The sequence below is a fragment of the Motacilla alba genome, chromosome 6, assembly GCF_015832195.1.
Source record: "Motacilla alba alba isolate MOTALB_02 chromosome 6, Motacilla_alba_V1.0_pri, whole genome shotgun sequence".
Lineage (NCBI taxonomy): Eukaryota > Metazoa > Chordata > Aves > Passeriformes > Motacillidae > Motacilla > Motacilla alba.
Genome location: NC_052021.1, coordinates 20030854 through 20053343, shown reverse-complemented (window position 1 = coordinate 20053343; position 22490 = coordinate 20030854). Strand labels below are relative to the sequence as shown.

The 22490-nt window shown below is 38.6% G+C and overlaps 1 protein-coding gene across 4 annotated transcripts in view; it reads left to right on the top strand.

The window, feature by feature from the left end:
- Nucleotides 1–19981, top strand: part of LGI1 (leucine rich glioma inactivated 1) — a 32648-nt gene extending 12667 nt beyond the window's left edge. For 2 of the 4 annotated variants that reach the window (XM_038140425.1, XM_038140426.1), the window contains 8 exons: nucleotides 4119–4567; nucleotides 4956–5027; nucleotides 8815–8886; nucleotides 8989–9060; nucleotides 13234–13305; nucleotides 14538–14707; nucleotides 15121–15285; nucleotides 15370–19981. In XM_038140425.1, the coding sequence (XP_037996353.1) occupies nucleotides 4377–4567; nucleotides 4956–5027; nucleotides 8815–8886; nucleotides 8989–9060; nucleotides 13234–13305; nucleotides 14538–14707; nucleotides 15121–15285; nucleotides 15370–16187 (1632 nt within the window). In that variant the 5' untranslated portion in view covers nucleotides 4119–4376 and the 3' untranslated portion in view covers nucleotides 16188–19981. Of the gene's footprint in view, nucleotides 1–1945; nucleotides 2079–4118; nucleotides 4577–4955; nucleotides 5028–8814; nucleotides 8887–8988; nucleotides 9061–13233; nucleotides 13306–14537; nucleotides 14708–15120; nucleotides 15286–15369 lie in introns of those variants that run through there. The other 2 variants (XM_038140428.1, XM_038140429.1) reach the window with 2 other exon arrangements.
- Nucleotides 19982–22490: the final 2509 nt, after the last annotated feature.

Here is a 22490-nt window from a genome sequence, read left to right as displayed (position 1 = left end):
TGATTCAGGCTATTGCCCATCTGTGTGGTGTAATATTATGGGCTTAACACCATGCACAGTAAAGTCTCATCATCACCATCAGTGGATTTTGGATTAGGCTACGTATGTGCAGGCAGCTCATTCTGAACAGAGAAAAGGCAGCAGAGTTTTCTAACAGCAGCATAAAATCGAGGGTAACTTTAACAGGATCTGGATCTGCAAAGGGAACTGTACTGAACATGAAACCACAGGAAGCTTATTCAAATTTTGTCATATGGTGGTAATGAAAACATTCTAGTCTAATGCAAATAGGCAAATATAGTCGTTGGCATGGAGTTAATAACTTGAAAAATATTAAATATTTTTAAAATAATTTTTGTTCTAGGTTCTGACCATTTGTGTTTGTCATCCTCAAGTATTTTAGCAAACAAGTTTGCTTGTAGAAGTATTAATATTTTAACCAGATATTGGAGAGTATGTGCTAAAAAATGTATGCATAGATAGTAATAATGATAGTAATAATAATAAAAATTAAAATAATAAAGAAATAATAATGCATATGTTTGCTCTAGAAAGGAAGCCATAGAAGTTGTGCTTGCTAAGACCAAAGAACACACAAGCAGTGATGGGTGGTGAATACCTCTAGTGGCAGCAGGCAAAAGTAGCTTTAATTTTGACAGTCACATACTTGCACTAAGATTTTTACTAGATGGTTGATTATCATCAAAAATTGTCGTTACCAGACAATTTGAATACATTGGAAGAAACAGCAATTTGTTTCTTACCACGCAGAGCCACTGCGTGGGAAACCATCGGTCCCTAAGGCGCACTTGGCTCTGGTCACCACCGCAGAGATGAACCATGACGGCACATTCGTGCAGGACGCACTGCGGCCGCTCGCCGTGGGCCCGGCGGGTCCCTGCCGCCGCCACAGCGCGGGGGGCACGGCAGGGGCCGCGGGGCCGTGGGGTGGAGGGGCGGCCCCGGCGCTCCCTCGGGCCCGTGCTCGCCCCCGCCCGGCCCAGGCCGCTCCGCGCGGGCGCCGCCCGCGGCCGCCGCGTTGCCGGGATACGGGGCCGCGGCGAGGCGGTGGCGCGGGGCCCGCGCCGGCCCCGAGCGGCGGCCCTCAGCCAGTGACCCCCTGCAATGTCCCCCTGCGGTGTCCCCCAGCCCGGCGCCCGACCGCCCGCCCTCTCCGCAGCACGGCAAGGTGCAGGGTTTTCGGCTAGAACGTCAAGTGATGCGAAGCAGACCGAGGAACGCATCCACAACTCCCTCATCCCCCCTGCTGGAACCTCGCAGAAAGAAAAATAAATGAATTTCGAATCCCATTGTGCCTAGTCAGTACCTGAAACACCCGGGAAAACAAGCAGGGACCGAGAGGCAGGCGCTGGTCCGTGGGCGCAGCAGGCCGCTGCCCGCTCCGCTGGCCCGCAAACAAACAGCGATGGCATCGGCAAAGGGTGAGCCAAGTGTCGCCGGGCTGGAGAGAAGCTGTGCCACTAAAAATCCATGAACCGCTTTGGGTTTAAACTGCTACATGGCAGGAAATGAGATGCTGAGCTTGGCAGAAAAGGACCTTGGAAAATGTGATTATGCCTCTCTTTTGATGGGACTGTTATAAATATTCATAATATTGCAATTTTGGAAAAGCGGTTGTTTTGGCATGTGGCTTGGAATGGAAAACTAACTTCCAGGCGGTTCTCTGCATGGACAGAACTGGAGTCAGGTTACTGCTCTGCTGCAGAATGTGCTTTTGTTACCGAAGAAAACACTACACTGCAAAGTTTTCAGGAGGTTCACAATGTGGTTGGAGTATTAATTAAAGAGAAATGCCTAGGTAATTGATGGTGGATTTCAGTGAATGAGCCAAAGGAAATGAAACACGGGGTTTCACCATCAATGGCAAAATATTGCCATGGCAATGGGTGGCTTTGCCAGGAATAAACAAACAAACAACAACAGGCCTCTTTCAGGAAAAAAAGAGTTAGAGAATTTTCTGTTCTCACCTCACCATGTCTGTGCGATTGGACATCTTGGAGGGGAGAAGATGGTGTAGCCTACTTATGCAAGTCCTACAAATCCAGCTTCCCTCTCAGGTACAATTAGATCATTTCTAGAGCAAGAAGTCACCTCTATACTGGGGGATGGAAAGGCATCAACATTTTTGTAATAATGATTTCAGTGCCCTGGCTACTGTAATTCTTTTTCTTACCGGAGGTGGATGGGCTCAGAAATAACCCAGGTTTCTGCCACTCTTAGCTGGTGCTGCTTCAGGGAGGGACTGCTGACAAGGGAAGGTTTTCTAAAGAGCAAAAACATGGGCCCACACTTAAATTAATAGAGACCTTTACAAAAACAGAACAGAGGGAGCAAGGCAGCTAAGAAAGCACGAGCTGCCCTTCCTTCCACGGGCTCAGATGCCTGGCAGGAAGTGTGCACAAGCAGTGCTGTCCTCTCCCAGCACGGCCTTTGAAGGTGGCCATCTGCCTCTGAAAGCTTTCTGGACATTTCTGGCTGCGCCCAGTCCTTCAGAGGATGCAGTCCCACCACCTGGTGTGAGCTCTGGGTGTCTCCCCTCATCCCTGTGAGACAGGCCTCAGCCACCACCCAGTCAAGGATTCGGCAGTGCTGGAGTCCTGCCTTGTATCCATGACTGAAATTCTTGCAGTTTTGCAGGCTGTTGTTCTGCCCATAGCTATCAAATCCCAGCTGGGCACCTGGGTATGCGCTAAGGCCTTGCTGAGATTGTTCCTGAGGAAGACAGACATGGCCTGATGTTGACCTTGTGATTTTGTGGCTTTTTGTGGCAGGAGCAATGGGCTAGAGCCAGGTGGCCATGTGAAATCAAAGGAAGGGTAACCAGAAGTCAAAAGACAGCTCCTCATCAGGAGATCAGGTGTCCCCTGGTTAGGAGACAGCATCCATGTGAAGGAGCTAATAGTGAGCCTGACTGTATTTAATGTTTGTACCACTGGGTTGACCCCAGTAGTGTTTGTGAGCTGTCTAATGTAAACAGTCCAACGGGGAAGTGTTAGGACCTGTTAAAGTTTGCAAAACTCATCTAATAGCAATACTATATTGGACAAAAAAATCATCCTGTGTGGCTTCCCAGCCATTTGGCATTTGTTAGCTTTGTCTTACCATTCTTAATAAAGTAATACTTAGGTGCTGCTTAAGTTTCCTATAAAATATTTAATGTTTTTTACTGTAAAGTCTTCAGGCTGAGGACTGTATCTACAGAGCACTCATACCACACCTAGCACTCATTTCAATTGCAGCCTCCAGGCAGTATTGTAAAGGTTCATTATTACCACCAAGATCTGTCCTCATCCTGTCACTCTTCAAAGAAGGTCCATTCTTAACTACAGGTTTAACACAGCTGGTGTTTAAATGACAATTTTCTTTATTTCCATCTAAAATAGTCAAACCAGTTCCAAGAAAATACGTTTTTTAACTTGAACTTTAAATTAATGTTGTTCTTATAGAACTGTGCTTGATCCACCTATGCCTTCATTTAACCAGCTCAGAAAACATGCAACAAATAAGAAGCACTCCTTTTCTGGGAAAAAAAAGGGGAAAAAAAGGGGGAAAAAAAAAGCTGTATTTGAGATCTATTTTGCATGAGAAAATATTTTCTTTAGGAGTGACAGTCAAAGGCATTCTCTCATACATTGTAATATTTTCCATGTGTGGCAGCTTGTTTTTCAGTGGTACAAATATGTGCAATAAAGGTCAGAGATAAAAATGAATCTAACAGTTTTTGCAGCAATGCTTTAGATGGTTTCATTCGATTTCATTTTCCTGTGGATACTGCCATTAGTTCTGCTGCTTGCAATACGTGAAGCATAATTCTGAAAGGTTCATGAGGTTGTAGGGATTCAGTAAGAGATGACTGATTTCTCCCCCACACACATATACTCCACCCCACACCCACTCACCCACCCACCAGCAAAACATAGTGCTGTACTATTTTTGGAAACAGGGAAAGGGCCTCCCTGTGAAAACAGAAAGCAGTGTATTTCTCAGTTACATCACTTTGCAATCTAATGCTGTGTTGTGCTCAGTGTTTTTGTGGTGATGCAAGTCTTTTTTTTCTTTCCTTTTTTTTTTTTCTTTTTTTTTTTTTTTCCCTTCAGCTGGTTGGATTTTCCCCATCTTACAGCACCTCGCAGGTCTCTTCTCTGAGCAGTACGTTGCCTGAGTGAGTGGAAACATACAGATCAGCTGCAGGTTTCTATCTACAAAAACAGAGTGAAAGAGAAAGAAAAGGGTTGGGAAAGCAGAGACAAATATTGACCTGGACTTAGAGAAAGACATCCAATGGCTGAATAAAGAACCCTGTTCATGTTTTGGGATATTCTTTCAACTGGCTGGAACGAGAGCGGATCAAAAGAATGGGAAATGCCAGCAGACCCTTTAGAAGAATTGCTTATTTCTTATGCCTTTTATCTGTGCTTTTGCTGACTGAAGGGAAGAAACCAGTGAAGCCAAAATGTCCTGCCTGGTGTACTTGTACCAAAGATAATGCTTTATGTGAAAATGCCAGATCTATTCCTCGCAGCGTTCCGCCTGATGTTATCTCACTGTAAGGGCTGTAAGCATTTGGTTATTTAATTTATGATTTAAAATGAACTAGGATGTGTGGTGTTCTCAGTGCATACAGAAGGATGCTTGCTGCAGGGAGTACCTCCAGCATTCAGAATCATCAGCTAATGTGTTAAAATTGTGCTGCATCCTTGAATCCTGATTTTTATATCTCTTTCATCTGTCTGTCTGTCTGTGTATGTGCACACATCTCATTTTATACCTTCTTGTATAGTACATGAAACCTGTCACATTATATTTGGGGGTGGGGGGGAAGCTAATTATTTTTTACTTATATAAATAAATTTCTCTGTGATAACCAGATCAGTATTATAACCATGGATATATGAGGCTACATTAATGTACGGTTGTTTTTTTCTTCTTTACAGATCCTTTGTGAGATCTGCTTTTACTAAAATCCCAGAAGGGAGTTTTTTGCTCACACCATCTCTGCAGCTTCTGTGAGAAATATTTATATGATACAGTTTTTGTTATGAAGTGTATATGTATTCATAAATATTTCAGAAAGGGTCTTAGTATTAATTTTATAAGAAACAGCAGCAGGAGATTTATTAGATCATAAAATACATTACTTTTGAGCAATTTGAAAGCTAGTGCATGTTTAATTTTTACTTAGTATTTTGCAAGGCTGTCTGTTGTCAGTACTACTTTGAATGCTTACATGCTGAAGCTTTTGGTGACAGAATGCATGTTATCTTAATTATACTTTAATTAACATTACAGTAAGGACTTAAGTATTGCAACAACTATTCTTGTTTATTTTCTGCATTCCTGGGACCTGATCCCAGTATAAAGCTGTCCATTTGCAACTCCCATTGCCTGTGAGCTCAGAACCCCTCAGATCAGGCCCGTCATTGCAGTGGGACAGGTCCTGAAGTCCTTTTCCATGTAACATTGCCATTGACTTCTGTGGAAGTTTAGTCACTTCAGTGGGAGTTTTGCCTTCATAGTACCTGGATTTGACCCTGTTTGTTATTTCATGCTCTTAAAAGTAATGACGATTTTCTTCCAATTAAAGACTGAAGTAGTTATTTCAAAATCAAATACCATGATAGACAGAAAGAGAATATTTTGGGATGTTTAACTATTAGCTGCATTTCAACATAGGATTTTTGCAGGCTCACAGGCTTTCCTAGAAATGTGGGCATGCGATTATATAATTGTGAGCTATACAGAGGTAGAGGGGGTGTAACCTGAACTGTTTATAGTGGATGTGCTGCCAGCCTGACACACACCCAGATTTGTCTCAGAAATCCGGCAAGGCAGACTCCCCAGTGTGATCAAAACCAAAATCGGATGTCTGTCCCAAACCGACTTCCGTGCGCTCTGGATGTGGTCAGAGGTGTAACGCTGATGCACTGGAGCTGTCTGGCTGTTAAATTAAACTGGTGGCATACCGATAGCTGAAACCCTGACCCTGGCTGTACTCTGCTACCTCAAGTGGAGCTGATAAGGAGTTGCAGACATACTGTACAATTTTGGAGCCAGGGTAAATAGGTAAATGCAGTTACTATGGAAACCTAAATGCTTTTCCATGGTGCTTTATTCCAGAGAAGCTTTTTTTCAGGTGGTCACAGATCACAAAAGGGACACATTTCACATAATTGCTGCAATGGGCCTTTCAAAGGAGAGGAAAAAAAAAGCAGCAGCCCTGGTGGGGCTTGTATCTGAAGAGAGTGAGTAGGACATCATCTCTCTTGGCTACGATACACCACCTACACTTAGCAATCCCACTGCAAAGCAGGCAGATTTGGGCATGGTAGAGTAGGACAGACACAGTCATCTTATTTTGAGTTATTATAGTGCCTGGCACAGTGGGCTTGGGCAACATCTTATGGCATTTTTGTAATGATAATAATTTCCATTTCTACTGTACAATGAAATGCACGTTCTACGCTGCTGTTCATAAATGCTGCAACAAAAACTGTGACCCCAGAAAAGCAGGGTTTGTTCCACTGTGGGCTTTGATGAGTGATGTGTTTTCCAGATATATTTTTAACATGGTAGTTGAGCTGCTTGCCATACTTGGAATGTCAGGCTGCTGATCTAAGGCAAATGACTCCTTAAACACAGACCATAGGAGCAGGATTGTATCTGTGGGGACAACACTCCAGTTTGTACGTGGGAAAGAAAAATTTTATCTTTGGCAGAAGATAGTAAGGGAAATAAGAATATGGAAAACTTACGTTAATTAAACATTTCAGGAAGGTTTAGCTTTGCATGAATATAGCTGTATTGGTAGGTTTAATTTAGCCAACAACAAGATTTAGCAGCTTACATGTATTTCTAAAATAATAGAAATACATCTAGAAATAGTCTCCAGCATTACGTTTTTGAAGTCCAAATGTAATTGGATATCTCCAATACAGTAGTCACAGATGTCTAAGTATGGTGTAATTCTGCTGCTATTATTATTTACTACTATTTTTAATGTAGTAGCACCAATGGTCTGCGGAAAAATCACGGTCTTGAGCTAAACACTACTCCTAAGTCCCAGTCCAGGAGAGCTTTTCTTCTTGTGTAGTATGGATGGTATGCTCTGTGCTCTTCATGTGACAACAAAAATACAGAGAACCTGCACAGCTATGGTGAAGTGCCAGCAGGAGTGTTCCCTAAATGTAGAGAAAACCTCCCAGCTCTCTCATCCTCAGCACTTTTATCTCTGTATATCAGCAACATGCTGAGGGTGCCCTTATAAACTGATGACATGAAAGCCTGAGAAAGGAGGGAGGTAATCATGTCATCAGGATTTGTACCTGCTAGCACTGTACTGTTCCTGCCAAGTGATACAGTCCCTAGCCACAGCGCCATACCTTCAGCCTGTATCCCCAGAAGCAGCAATCATGGTGATTGAGGACAAACTGGGGGAAAAATACTTTGTGCATGAAATACATCTGGTGTAGCCATTGGGGAGAGGTATAAATACATCTGGTGTAGCCACTGGGGAGAGGTATGAGTTGGAAGGCAAATAAGCTCACCAAGTGCAAGACCTATGCTGTAAGCCTGGCAATCCCTAAAATAGCAATATTATTTAAAGAGATACCACCCTGTTCTGTAAATTATTGAGTAGAGTGCAGAAAAGGAAAAATTATCCAGTAAAATCATGTCAAAAAAGTAAAATTAGTTGCAGGATTTAATAAATTGGTCTTCTGGTTCAAGAATTCTATTAAAATACTTGTTTTCTCTAAAACAGAAGTATTTCTTGATTTTGACAAAAAGGAAGAATTTCCTGCTTGTATTTTTTCATACATTTCATATAGCAATATACTGAAAGTGGGAAAAGCACAATCTGCAACAGCTAACTGAGAAAATAAAATACCTGCAATTTATTCTGAATGGAAACGTCAACATAAGAGATTAAATCTTTAAGTGGATTAATCAGTACTTGGAAATCTTGCATTCCTGAATGTCTAAGGATGCCATAGTATGAATCTATTTATCCATCAGGTCAATTGATTAAAATATAGATGTGCATGTAGTATTCCACTGGGGTAAAGTTCATTGTGCTTTATGATGTCCCACCACATTAAAAGTGTAGCAGTCCAGGGCTAGATTATAATGGACAAATGCTAACATGGCTGATAAGCATAAATAAAGCTGGAAAAATCAATGCTAGTTCACTTTTAATGCTTACAAAATTACATAAAATTAAATGTGCTGCTGGTATTTTTACTGTTAGATGCGCACGCTAAGAGTATCTCCAAGAGGTGTAGTGAGGTCTTAAAAATAATTTTGACTTGAACACTGACTTAAGAGATTTTTCTTTTTTTTTCCCCAGTAACTTTCAGTACACCCGGGTTAAACGCACTCAGAAGTTTAACTTAAAAGTTAAAGAATTTTCCTTCCTGCCAGTGTTGCAAATTCAACCTGATGTCAAGCTAACCAGCAATTTAAACCAAGACAATTTAAACCTCTGTAGTACTTGAAGATTTCATTGTTGTCCTAGTATATCTCCAGAGGCACTTGTACAATCCCCTTGTTTTACTGGCATGATGAACCCACGTTTACATCCCACAGAAGTCAAAGGAATTTTATCAGATGGCCCAGTAGGCAACTGTTGGATCCTTCCCTTTGCACCACACTGTGCTGCAGTGTATCAGCCTTACAGTCCTATAGTGCTTGCACAGAAAAAACATGAAACCAGGCAGTGGAAATTTGGCCTTGCTGAACCGCTTTCCAAAGCTGCTGATAACCTAATGGTCTTTTGTTTTGCATTTCTTTATGCAGGTTGTTTACGTCCAACACTTTCGATGTTATTAGTGATGATGCTTTCATGGGCCTTCCTCATCTAGAATATTTGTGAGTGGACCAAAGTATATTTCCTGGCATTATTGAATAGAGTGGGTGGGCTTCCAATTTCCAGGCATTGCTTGACCAGAATCACTTTACGACCCATTACAGGTTCATAGAGAACAACAACATTAAGTCAATTTCAAGAAATACTTTCAGAGGACTGAAATCTTTAATTCACCTGTAAGTAAAGTGATTGAATATATTACTTTGTATATTTAATATAGTAACTGAACTACTGTATTGTTTTATTTCTCATTTTCATATATAACTGTTCATAGTTATTTAAGTGGCATTAATAGTTATTTGATTAGAATGTTAATCTTTGTGTTTCCACCAAAGACTTCCAAACTGTGGTATGTGTAGAAGGCAAAGACACAAACAGCTTCCAAGCACTACATGTTTGGCAGTAGTTCCCTGACTTTCTCTGCTTGGAGCACAGGGGATTTCCAGCTGAGCATGTAGGAGCAGGGAGGAGTATGAATTGGGAATCTTGGCACTGGATGAGGTGAGTCCCAGTTTGGGACTTGGAAAGGAGGAAGGTAGGAGCTGTGATTAGGAATGTGAGAGGCTGAGGAATGGACCCACACCTCTTTTCAGGTACCCCAGTCGGACATGGATCCAGGAGAATATTACAGGCATTCTTGGGAGAGGCCATCACTGTCTGTGCCTTAAGACAGTAATAGTATAAAGTTTGATTAAATCAAACTTGAAAATTCCCACCCAGAGCAATTTTGAATAGAAGACTTGAAACAAGATGTTTTTGTTATGGCTTACTGATCTACTTCTTCCATTCTGCACCTACCCTACTCTGCATCCTGTCCTCTCCTGCATGGGAGCAGGAGCATCCCACAGTCAGGACCTGTCACACACTGACCCTGGGATCTGCTTACTGTTCCTTGTGTGCTGCTCAGCCCTTCTGATGTCCTTGCCCTCTGACCTGCTGCAGCCCCTTGCTGCATGAGCTGGGAGGGGAAGTTGCTCCAAGGCACACTGGAAGGCAGCGTGCTGTAGGAGCAACGCTCCCCATGCCCACACCAGCAGGAGCATTTCTCACACTGTGCTCAGTAGGTGAGGCACACATTGGCAACAAACACCTGCAACATTTCACTGCAAACAAGAGTAGCTTCCTTGTCTCTGAGCTAGGAAGACAGTTTTTATACAGGCTTTTGTCTCTTATCTCACAGCAAGTTTATCTTGTAGCAATAATTTAATTTAATGAGGAGTAAATTTTTTTAAAAACAAAATACACACTATAGGAAAGCAGAAAAAAAATACAAAAGAAGAAAAGAAAAAAAATCTGTAGTATGTCTGACATGGGTTTATACCCAGTTCTGAGCATCTGCATTCTGAAGCATGTCATGTGGTGTGTGTCATAGGCAGGGGAGGGGATCCTGACCTTTTGGCCTTAACATGATATCACCCAAGAAGGTTTTGAAACAGGGCCATTTAACATTTTCTTTCATATATTTTGACAGAGGAGAGAAAGCAAAGGTTCCATTTTAACAGTTAATGCATAAATATAATAGTTGAATTGCAATTCACCACATCCTCACCACCTAGTAAATGTACCATAAAACACTTTATCCTTTCCCTTTTGGTCAGGACAAGATTTACAGCTGGCTGAAACCAAGCCTACTGTGACTGCTCATGTAGATAAAGTTACTTATGGAATGGCTCTAGGTCTGAGGAAGAGGAATGAGAGAGGAGAGGGAAAGAGGTAGATAAAAGGGCTGTGCACACCCCATAACAATCCATATTAGAGGTACAGGCAGAATTATACTGTTGTTAGAAAAAAAAGATAGCTGGATAAGGCTGGTAACTGGGACCCTATCTTCAAAATATTTGCGCACATGAATAGCTTTATATTCACAAATGGGTCCAGTACATTATTTATCATATTCATTTACTTATTTAGTAGCTGCTGCTGCCAGTGAACACATTGCTTTTCTAAAACAAAGGAAGGCACAGTTTCTTCTCCACAGGAAGGCTACCATCTTGTCTTGCCTGTTACATTGGTTTCTGGGGATGCTTCAGGAGTTTCACAGGAGAAAACATATGCAAAAGACACATTTGAGGAGCAACTGCCATTTGCATGCACATTTTTGGGACATAGATTTGTGCATCATGCTGCTATTGTCCATGGAGCACTATTCACAAAGACAATGAGAAATTTGTGGAAAATAACTTCAAAGGCACCACTAATTTAATCTGCTTGAAGAACCACACCCCATCTTTTGGGGAAAATTGCATATACACATTAAGAATGATCATTTGGCACCCTGAGGCACTTTTCATTTAAGAAACAGGAGAGTACTTGTGTACATAAAATATATTAAAAAGAATCATAGTAAATGAGCATGCAAATAAGTTCTATGAAGTTAGATAAGATGAACTTTGTCCTATTTATTCTATTTACTTTTTTTTCACAACCTAAATTTTGGAATGCAGTAAGCTATCCAAGCATTTTTACTTCTATAATGCAATTAACTTTAATAATTACAGTGTGTGCTTATTGTAAAAGAGAGCCATCTAGAATTTATTATTGTGCAACAAATTTCTGGTCAGAGTACATTTAAAAACAGAAAAAAATTTAAAAGATTACTTTTTTTTTTTTTACTAATTTACTAATTTAATGTCAGAATCTTACAGTTAGTATTGGATGGTAATTTCTATGCACAATAGATAATTTTGATTGCATTTCTCTCAGAACTGTCGCCATTACTTTACCTGCATGCTTGAGCCAACTTTACTCTCTAATTATAATCCAAATACCATGTACAGCATCATCTAGGCAAGCCAGTGTTTTCTAATATGTAAGTATGCTTTTTAGCAGTGGACTATAAAAGGCATAATTTTCATTCAAAAATTGGCAAATGGATAAACCTTGCTTAATTTTTTTCTGTCAGTCATGTACCTATGGCAGCAGCAAACCACTCCCACTTCCAAATACACCCTCCCTTTTAGTTTGCTGTATAACATAAGAAAAAAAAATATAGGGCATTAAACATAAAAATATAGGGCAATAACATAAAAATATAAAAATAGGGCATTCAATATATTATATATATTTATCTTTATATAAATATATATTTATTAAATATAAATATAGGACATTAAACATAAAAATATAGGGCAATAACTTAAAAAAACAATATAGGGCAATCAACTTGTCTCAGCTTGCAAGTCCACATAGCTTCCTCCATGTGAGTTATCTGACTTTTAAAGAATTGCTCTGGAGCATAAAATTGCACATAAATGAAGCACATGATACATTCACATACACTGTCACAATCAGATGGACTTTGAAAATGGTGAAGTCAGAATGGACTAATGGAAGCATCCCATATTTACTGTTACTGATCAGACAAACACAGATTTCTAAATGAGGCAGCAGACCTAATACATGTGGGCTTGGTTCTTGTATTTAAGTAAGTGCTTAAGTGTCTTTGCTTGGCTAGAGAAACTGTGGTTGATAAATAACGTTTATGTTTACAAGTTAAAATAGAAGAGGTTCTAAGTCTTACTAGCTAAAGATTCTAACTGGGATCTTAATCAAGAATGATTTCTCTCCATTTTTGTTTCTTCTCATAAGCAATAAATAATTCTGTTAATTGGAAGAAGCATAGACTATATCCTACAACATTATTCTTTTTCTGTAATGCTCTCTGTGACATCTGAGACCTTTGGCAGACTCACAGAGACAGTCAGACTGAAATGTAATATACTGTTTGTTCAAAGCCTGCTGACATTTCCTTGTCACTTTTACTAGCTGGAATACTCACTGAATTTAAACAAGTTTTCCCAACATTGAAAACTGAGAATTAATAACTTTTTTTTGCTGGTCTAATACACATTTACACACACATGCTCATGCCAGGAAAGCAGTTCATGCCAATCAGCAATTTATTGCCTATTACTGCATATTTTCAAAAACTATGAGCTAAACCTAAACCAATCAGCCCATATTAGTAAGATTTTCCTTCCAGAAGAGGTACAAGAAAGTGGGGAAATTACAGTGATATGAGCACCATGTATTGGGATCCTGGGGGGAAAACATCAGTAGATCCAATCATGACTAATTATTTTAAAATATTAAATGGTGTTGGCAAAACACCAAAGGTGATAGCACTTTTTACTCTGCTAAGTGAAGTATTGTAAATGCTGCAAGGCTGCTGAAGAGTGAGAAAGCAGAAGTAAATGAGCTATTCTTAAAAGCAATCTTTTAGAACTAAGTGCTGGAGAATACCAGTGTTCTTTGCCGTAAGTAAAAACCCCACACAGTATATCACAATTTACAAAAATGTGTAGTTTCATGAACAACTAGCACTAATACTGAAGTGTTTTCTTTTACAGGAGTCTTGCAAATAATAATCTCCAGTCACTTCCAAAAGACATATTTAAAGGCTTGGATTCTTTAACAAATGTGTAAGAAAGCAATTAATTAATCTTTTAATTTTAATAGAAGTATAAAGAGATTATTTTGGAGGACATTCAAACCAGTAGCCAGTAATGGATCTTGTTACTGGGTAGAGACTACACAGTATGAGTAGGCTTGGGTTTTTTTGGTCTGCTGTTGTTGAGAATTTGTGATGGTTTTGAATATTCTACCAGTTATGAAGATCAGTGATATTGTTAGTAGTTATGTAATAAAGCTGCATGTTCATTAAGATTTCGTGAATAAGAAGGGAGGATCCTTAGGTATGCAAGAGAGAGCAAGGCGTGCAGGGAAGGTAGAAGATATTTAATAGAGTAACATTTTAATGTGCAAGCAATTTCTAGGAAAGCTAACTTTTATCTATAAAGCATGTGTCTAAGTATGTATCCCAACTAAATCTAATTGCAACCAGATCAAAATATCAGCTTGTTTAAATATATGTATATATATATATTTATATATAAATACCAGAAAAAATACAAAATATAGATAAACAGATAACTCTTATAATTGCTTTAGTGAAACAGATTCTGTTTACAATATACCAAATCCTGTTCCATCTGATCTGGGATAATAAGCTCAGAAAATCCTTTGCCTGCTCCCAGGTAGGCTGAATCCCTAGAGCAGCGCTGCAGTAGTGAGATGTGGCCATGGGCAGCATATCTGGAGCATTACTTGGCAAGGCTGAGCGTGGCCAGGTGGTTACACAGTCTGGTCCTGGCGCTCGCCTGTTCCTGTACATACGATCACAAATCTAACTGAAGACAGCTGTAAAAGCCTTAAACAGAACTCCCTTACTTGTGTCTCCTGAAGCCCTAACAGAGTGTATCTAAAGGAGATAGTGAATACTGACTGGCTGACCATCAGGTTACATTAATTCCTATTTTGTTATCTAGAATGCTTCTACTGAGAAAGGTAATCCAAAGGAAACAGGGGTCATTAGTTTGGGAGGCTTTTGTGTACCTGTAAAATTGAGGAAATGGGATAAAAATTTCTGACTGATCACCAAGTTAAGGTCTCCTTGATTGCTTTAATATAATTAAATCTGTGTGGGTTCTGGCATGTAGATTTAACTGTGGGTCAGGATAAATTAAACCAGGAAGCCCTCAAGTGAGAATAAGCAAGAGGGCACATATTTAACAAAAGCCAGTTCTGTTGTTCTCAAGGAGAAATACATTAGAAATACACTACTTATTTTCAATGCATGATTTATTTGTTCCAGAGATCTTAGAGGCAATGCATTTAATTGTGACTGCAAACTGAAGTGGTTAGTGGAGTGGCTGGGCAGCACCAATGCAACTGTTGAAGACATTTATTGTGAAAGCCCACCAGAATATAAGAAGCGCAAGATCAATAGCCTCTCTCCAAAAGAGTTTGATTGCATTATTACAGGTAATGTGCCTCAAATTATTTAATCTTGTTAAAGTCAAAGCTGTAGTTTTTCATTCTAGAGCCCATTTTTGCAGGAACTCTGCATTCTGGATGGAATTTCTACTAAAATCAATATGAACTCTGCTGGTCTAAGTCTGACATGGGAATCATTTGGGAGCAGGGTCCTATATTTCAGTATCTACTCAAACTTTTAGTATGTTACATAATGATTTGGAAAACTGGGACATAAAACAGTACCTCTTTTTATTGAGAAAGACTGAAAACCAAATTGCAGTGCTCCTTTATCAACAGAAAAATTTGACTAGTGATGAAATACTGTAATTTGTAATAAATTGGTATCTGATAAGCAGATGTTTTTTCATACAGTATGTAAAGTATCTCTGTAATTATCATCTGTTGTGTGCAATTTGCAGAATTTGAAGTTTATCAGTCCCTGCCATACCAATCTCTGTCAGTAGATACTTTCTCTTATATGAATGATGAACATGTGGTTATTGCTCAGCCTTTTACTGGAAAATGTATCTTTCTTGAATGGGACCATGTGGAAGTGATGTTCAGGAATTACGACAACATTACAGGTATGAACACTGCTTGACAAATAACCTTACAACAAATTATCCAAAAAGTGGTACTAACCCTGTCTCTTACTTTTCTTTTTATAGGTACTTCAACTGTTGTGTGTAAACCTATAGTTATTGAGAGTCAGCTGTATGTCATTGTCGCACAGCTGTTCGGAGGCTCCCACATATATAAAAGAGATATTTTTGCTAATAAGTTTATAAAAATTCAAGATATTGAAATCCTTAAAATCCGAAAACCCAATGACATTGAAACTTTCAGGATTGCTGAAGACTGGTATTTTGTTGTTGCAGACAGTTCAAAGGCTGGTTTCACCACAGTTTACAAGTGGAATGGGAATGGATTTTATTCCCATCAGTCTCTGCATGCCTGGTACAGAGATACTGATGTGGAGTATCTTGAAATATCTGGCAAACCACATTTAATTCTGTCAAGTAGTTCGCAAAGACCTGTAATATATCAGTGGAACAAAGGAACAAATGAATTTGTTAAGCGGTTTGATATTCAAGACATGGAAGATGCATATGCAGTGAAACATTTCAAGGTGAAAGAGGATGTATACATTTGCCTAACAAGATTTATTGGGGACTCTAAAGTAATGAAATGGGGTGGTTCAGCATTTCTGGATTTACAAAGGATGCCATCCCGAGGGTCAATGGTATTCCAGCCACTTCAGATAAATAATTATCAATATGCCATTCTTGGAAGTGATTATTCTTTCACTCAAGTCTATTATTGGGATGCGGAAAAGGCAAAATTTGTGAAGTTTCAAGAATTAAACGTGCAGGCACCAAGATCTTTCATACATGTCTCCATCGATAAACGAGATTTTCTCTTTGCTTCAAGTTTTAAGGGAACTACATTGATTTATAAACATGTCATAGTTGACTTAAGCGCATGACACTCGTAACTCTGAGATTACATCAGACTTCCTACCGTAAGCGGACAAAATGAACTAAATGCATGATGACTCTCTTATCTTACTTCCAAATGAATGCCTTTAAAAGTTGAGATTGCTAGAACAAAGTATTACTAGTATCTTCATCTTTAATTGTCAAGTCTAGTGGTGTTGGAAGTTGCATTTTTTAACAAAAAGAAATTAAATTAACTGTTCTTTGCATCCACAATATGTAAATACATGTGCAACTGCATCTGTTGCTATAAAGAATATTAAGATGTACTTTTCCATTTATTTATTCACCTGTTTGAAACAACTGCCAAATAAAATGTTTACATTTTGTGTCTTTCACATTCCAAATATTATTTGCAGGTGATACTTTTATTTGTGTATATATTATACACATATAAAATAAAGCCAAGAAGGCATATTGCCCAGTGCAGTGTTGTACTGCATAGAAAATGCAAGAAAGATCAGGTGGGTTTTACTAATAACAAGAAGTTCTTGATAAAAATACTGCATTGAAACAAAAGCCTATAAATTATCACCTGGACACTCCTTGCACTTCTGTAAAGCTTCACTGACTTAAACAGAACTCTAACCAGAAAAAACAGTTCAGTATCTAGATGTGCTCGTGGGATGAAGGGTCCAGGTATACCCATCTAATGGTAGGATAGGCCTTTGTACTGTGTATAGGCATTTCTAAAAATCTACAAAGAGCTTGGCAGAATAAAAGACAAGGTAAAGGTCTGAGCTTCTTCACCTGATGCTGAAGCAGTACAAAACAAATCTCTTGTACAGCACTGGGGCTGTTACTGTGTTGAAAGCTAGAAGCAAAGCTTATTTTTCAGCTAGCATTATTTCTATAGCTGAACTGTCACACATCACTTGCATGAATTCTGTGTCCTTGTCAAGTCTTTCCACTGTAATTGCAATTATTTAGTCTTCAATGAATTTATTCCTTATTCTGAATGAAGCTAGTGAATGGGAAGTAATTTTTTTCCACTACCCTGCAAGGAATCTTAGTACCAGGTACTTCTGAAATTCAGGGAACTTTGAATATGTAAAGTCATTTTGTATAGTGTATGCAACTCCAGGGAAGCTAACTATATCTGTTAAATTGTGCCAAATCTGAATGTGGCATGAAAATCTATCACAAGCTCAAAGTTAAAATAGTCTTTTGTTTGCATTTATCTAGTGCAGCACTTGAGAGAAACCTACACTGATGCTGAAGATGATTTGGTGCAGCTCAGGAGGAAAGCTCAAGTTTATTTTAGACACCTTTGCATTCACTTAAGTTACCAAGCATTGTGCTTCAATGCCATCTTTAAAATAGAGACAAGAATACTGTGTTCATTTCTAGACATTTGTACCATTCACAGATGTTGACTGTGAATAAACCTAATCATACTGTGCATGTCAGCTAATCCCATGAGCTAATTAATGTATATTTAGGAAGCCAGTTCTAAACAGTATGCTTCTGTAATAAAGAATGGAGTTTTTTTAATTTAATGTTATTTAAAAAGAAAAATTCTCACCTGAACAATACTACTCTAATAAGTTAATTTTTCTGATGCCTTTTTATCCATAGCTACATATGCTCTGCTAAGCATTTGGCTTAATAACTACCTATTCCATAAGTATTTACAGTGTGAGTAGAAAGATTTTAAACTGTGTTTCAGCTGAAACATCCCAATTTTTTCTTAAAAACATTTCCAAAAATCATCTTAATAAATACTCTCTTGTTTGGCAGTTTCCTTTATGTGTCAAACCATATTTCCTTTATATAGTTTTAGCTGTTACGTCAGCATGATTTCAAACCCCAGATGAACCCAAATAATAATTTTTATTATTTCTCATCATTGGCTGCATATCTGTGATTGCCAACTCAGTTTGACCATTTCTTCTTCAGTGCCCTTTGCATGGGAAAGGAATGAAATACAAAGTCATGAACTCATCTCCAATCTACCAGCAAACCATTAAGTGTTTTCTATTCTTCTTGTCTTCTGTTTCAATCTTTTACTTAAGGTCCTATTGAATTATGTGCACTGGTTTTTATCTGATTTTTCCCATTATACTTGCCTACATGCACTCTCTATCACATTAAAAAGATAATGGCTATGCATCCTTCTCATTATGAACATATTATAAACATCTGGCTGAATTTAAGGGGAGTTGGAGAAACTTGCTAATCTGCTACCAACATTTATTTACAAGTAACATATTGCCTCACAGTGTACCTTGAAAAAATTACATTTCATGGAAATGTATTCCAGAGTCAGCCAGCTATGCTGGCTGAGGCCTATGGTATGATAGTGCTATGATTGTTCTCCTGAGTTACCTCATTCTGAAATGATGTGATAGACTTACAGGAATTCACTGCTACTCCTGGGTTTAAGGGAGGAATTTAAATGCCTGCAAGGGTGTGAGTCACTAGGATTTTACATTCACAATACATATAAAACTAGCCACAGTACAGTGGAGGGTAGCAAGGGATCAATCTGCTGCAGAATACAACTGCAGTATTAGTTTGGTTGTTCCTTCAGAAATTTTTTTCCTGTAGTCAAGCACTAGTGATTCGGGAATCACCAAGTGATTTCTTAGTGCCTATGCCATTTTTGGAAGGTCAGCTAATTACTATAAAATGCTGAATTAAAACCTGTTTTCTTTTGAATATCCCTCTCTCTAGTCCATTATGTCAGGTGGAGACTCACAGGGACAACAGCCAGTTTCTTATTGTGTGACTGTAGCATTTCTTTGTACCACATAAGGAACTGGGGTATTTTTAGAACAGAACTCATAATCCTTAACGTAGAAGAGCGTAAAGGCTCATTAGGTGGCTCCCTGTGCTGTTTCTTCCTGATTTCAGAGACTGGGCATTTTAACAGCTCATCTGAGCATAAAGCTAAGGCCTATTCCATCCAGGTTCTCTGCTCAGTCCTCCTTCTGATATCAGTGAAAGAGTCAGAAAAAAAAAAACCAAAACAGAACAGAACCTTTTATCGTATATACATTGATACTTTTTTAAAATGCTATTTAAAAAAACCTATTTTTTTCAGCAAAGCCTGTGTTACTTGTGGTTGGCTGGTTGTCTTCTGTAGTTGCAATGGATTTTCTAAACTCCCTAATTGTTTTGTTTATGACTGACAGAGTATGTAAGGTACTTAATGTATTACAGAAGACAGTATTGAAGGTTATTAATGGATACTGCTGATCCTTGATGCTGCTTAGTCATGTTAATGTCTAAGACAGAAAAAAAAGAACATTAATGGAATAGTATTGTATTCCTACAACTACTTCATTAGATTTTTAATAGAGCACAAATATAAGAGAATATGCACCTCTCTACTTGGAAGAGATATATAAAATACATTCAGAATACCTGATACTACACCATGTGTAACTTTTTTGGTCTATTGCAATGCCTAGGACTTGCAGGTTTTTTTGTTGCTACTTTACTTGAAAAAAATATTCCAAAATGCACTCTTCCTACTAAGAAAGAAATTCAGTAAGGAAATATCTTGTTGTGTAAGGTAACAAAACAAACAGAAATGTATTATTGGTTTGTATTTCATTTTAATTATAGCTTCTCCTAAATATTTTAATTTTTAAACTTTATTTGAAGGGGTTGTAACAGCCACTTGAAGTATGCTTGAGGATGGGAAACAATTATTAGCATAGTTAATGATGTGTGATATGCTTTGATATGTTCTAGTGGGAAGCTCACTAACAGCTGTATTTATGTATAAAATATATTGTGTTAGCATTCAATGGAAAATAAAGAATATTAAACTATAGAAGTAACGAAAAGTCCTCAGACTGACAGTAGCACCAAGAGAAAGCAGAGAAGTCAGCATGCCCAAAATGTTACAACTAGGAACAGGATATAAGCCCACTACAAGTCTCAAGAGAGTGGAAGTTTCCCCTTTCAAGGAAGTATTTTCCTTTCCATGAAACACATAATGTGTTTCCCCTCAGTGGGGAGCCCTGAAAATCCAGATAATCACCCAGTTCTTGCAAAATACAGTAAGAGGCTTACAAACTTAATGCACTACATCCATGATCCTAATATGTGGATTTTTTTTTCCTTTTGACACTACTGCTACATCAGTCTCAGCCATGGTGGCACAAAAGGAGTGGTGAGCACACTACTGCCCACTGAAAGGGCCAGGGCCCTGCCAGGGCCAGACAGAAGTTAAGCCAGGTTCAGCAGATGGAAAATGCAAACCCAAGCACTCTATTCACTCATCTATTAATGCCTCCCCCACTGCCTAGCAGGTTTTCTCTCTGATTTGTTATACATATTGCCAACAGTTCCCACTACCTTTCATATGCCCGCAAGCCTTCCCCTCTCATTCCTGCTGATCTGGAGCCCTAAGCGTGGCAGTAAAGCTGTGATTTAGACTCCTATTGATTAGAAAGGCTGAATGTGTTCTTGTGGCTGGGAACTCACTGATAAATGTCGAGGTCTTGGGGAGTTCAACTCCTCCAGACCGATCTGCGGCACACTGCCTGACTTACTGCTAATGGCAACTTTTCTTCCTTACTGATGACTCTGAATTCTAATGGCTGCTGTTACAGGCATGTCTCTGTTTATAGTTCACTTAAACAAAGTGCTCAGAGGCAAACCTAACCCTATTTCTATTCAGGAATTTTCCTGAAATGAACTGTAACTACAAAGACCTCCAGTGTGCTATACAGAAGTGGTGTTGTATTTGTGCTTTGAGACTTTGAATCGTTCCAATTAGTTATGGTAGTGTAATACTTCTGTCTTCAAATTTGTTACAGTAGAAAGCAATTTGTCCCTAAATATGCATATTTATATTCACATAATTGTTTATTTATACTCCAAATAAACGGAAATGGATGATAGCCATAATTATGTTACTGTTCCCAATCTCCCATTCATCAAATCAATTTCTGAGTTCTCAAAAGTTGTTTTCAACTCAGCCTTACTTTATTCTTCCTACTGAATTATTTCAATTGAAAAAGGACTTTCTGACCCATTCTCCCTTCCTGTTCGAAGGCCTGGATAGCGACACCAGTATGTTAGCAAGTTGTCAACCTGCCCACATGGTGAGCATCCAAAAATGCTGAAAGAGCTTCAGAATAAACAGGCTGATCTGCTAAGAATACACAGTCCTTCATTAAAAACCATTTAAGAGCAAAAGAACTAGAAGTAACAAATATTACACCTATTTTTCTAAAAAGTTAATGGGATAAATAACCAGTGGGATTTCAGACCAGTAAGATCCACATTTATTTGAAATTATAAATTAAAATGGAAGTGTAAAATTTCAGGAGAAATTCGGTAACTAAGCAAGTGGGACAGGATGACTAGTGAAATTGAGGGTCCAGAAAGGCAAAATACTAAGCATAGGAAAGAAATGCTCACAAAGTTTAAAATTAGCAGTAGAGAAAATCAACGTTGTAAACAACGCAGAAAGATACTGATCTCAATGTACAGCAACAGGAAAGAACAAATAATGCTACCGCGTGTGCAGGATAATAGGGAGACTACAACCCTACATGTCATGGCAAATCACTGCTGTTGCCTTATTTGAGATACTGCATGCAGTACTAATGGAGCCATCTCAAAAAACTCTGCAAAGTAATTAAGGACTCACAGAGATGTGGAAAAATTTATTAAAGGTGTGGAACAAGATGGCACTTGACACTATCAAATTCCAAGCCATAAACCAAAATACCTTCGCCCACAAATTAAACTGTGGCATTCACTATCATAAGCAGTGACATAGGTGACAATAATACAGCATCCAGAAAGTCAAACATGGATAAATTACACCAAAAAAAAAATTCTGTCACTTTAGTACTGAACAAAATTGTTCTTTATTAAGGAAGAGAAGAGTCTTTGCACTTCTGTGAGAAACATCTGGTTGTAACCATTTGGGATGAAAAGCCAAGCAGCTGGATAATGAATGTCCTCCAGTATTGCATTTTCTATTTTCAGTTCTTGAGACATAGTGCTCAGAAATTAGCTCAACTTTGTTGCTGAGGTCCACATAACAAAATATATAAGATTTACATATGACACAGCCATTCAGAAGCACTTACAATACTGAGAATGTGAACATTGAAAAAATCTGTAAAATAACAGCAACATAATTCCTTGAAATTATGTCAACATTAAAAAAATTTTGGCAAACAATTTGCAAGCACTTGAGAATGTAATTGCACAACTTAGGCTGACTTCAGCTATGTAAGTCATGACAGAAGTAGATTCCCATGGGAAGAACAGAACTCAGCTTTTTATAAGCTTATTATTCAGCTTTGAATATTACAGCT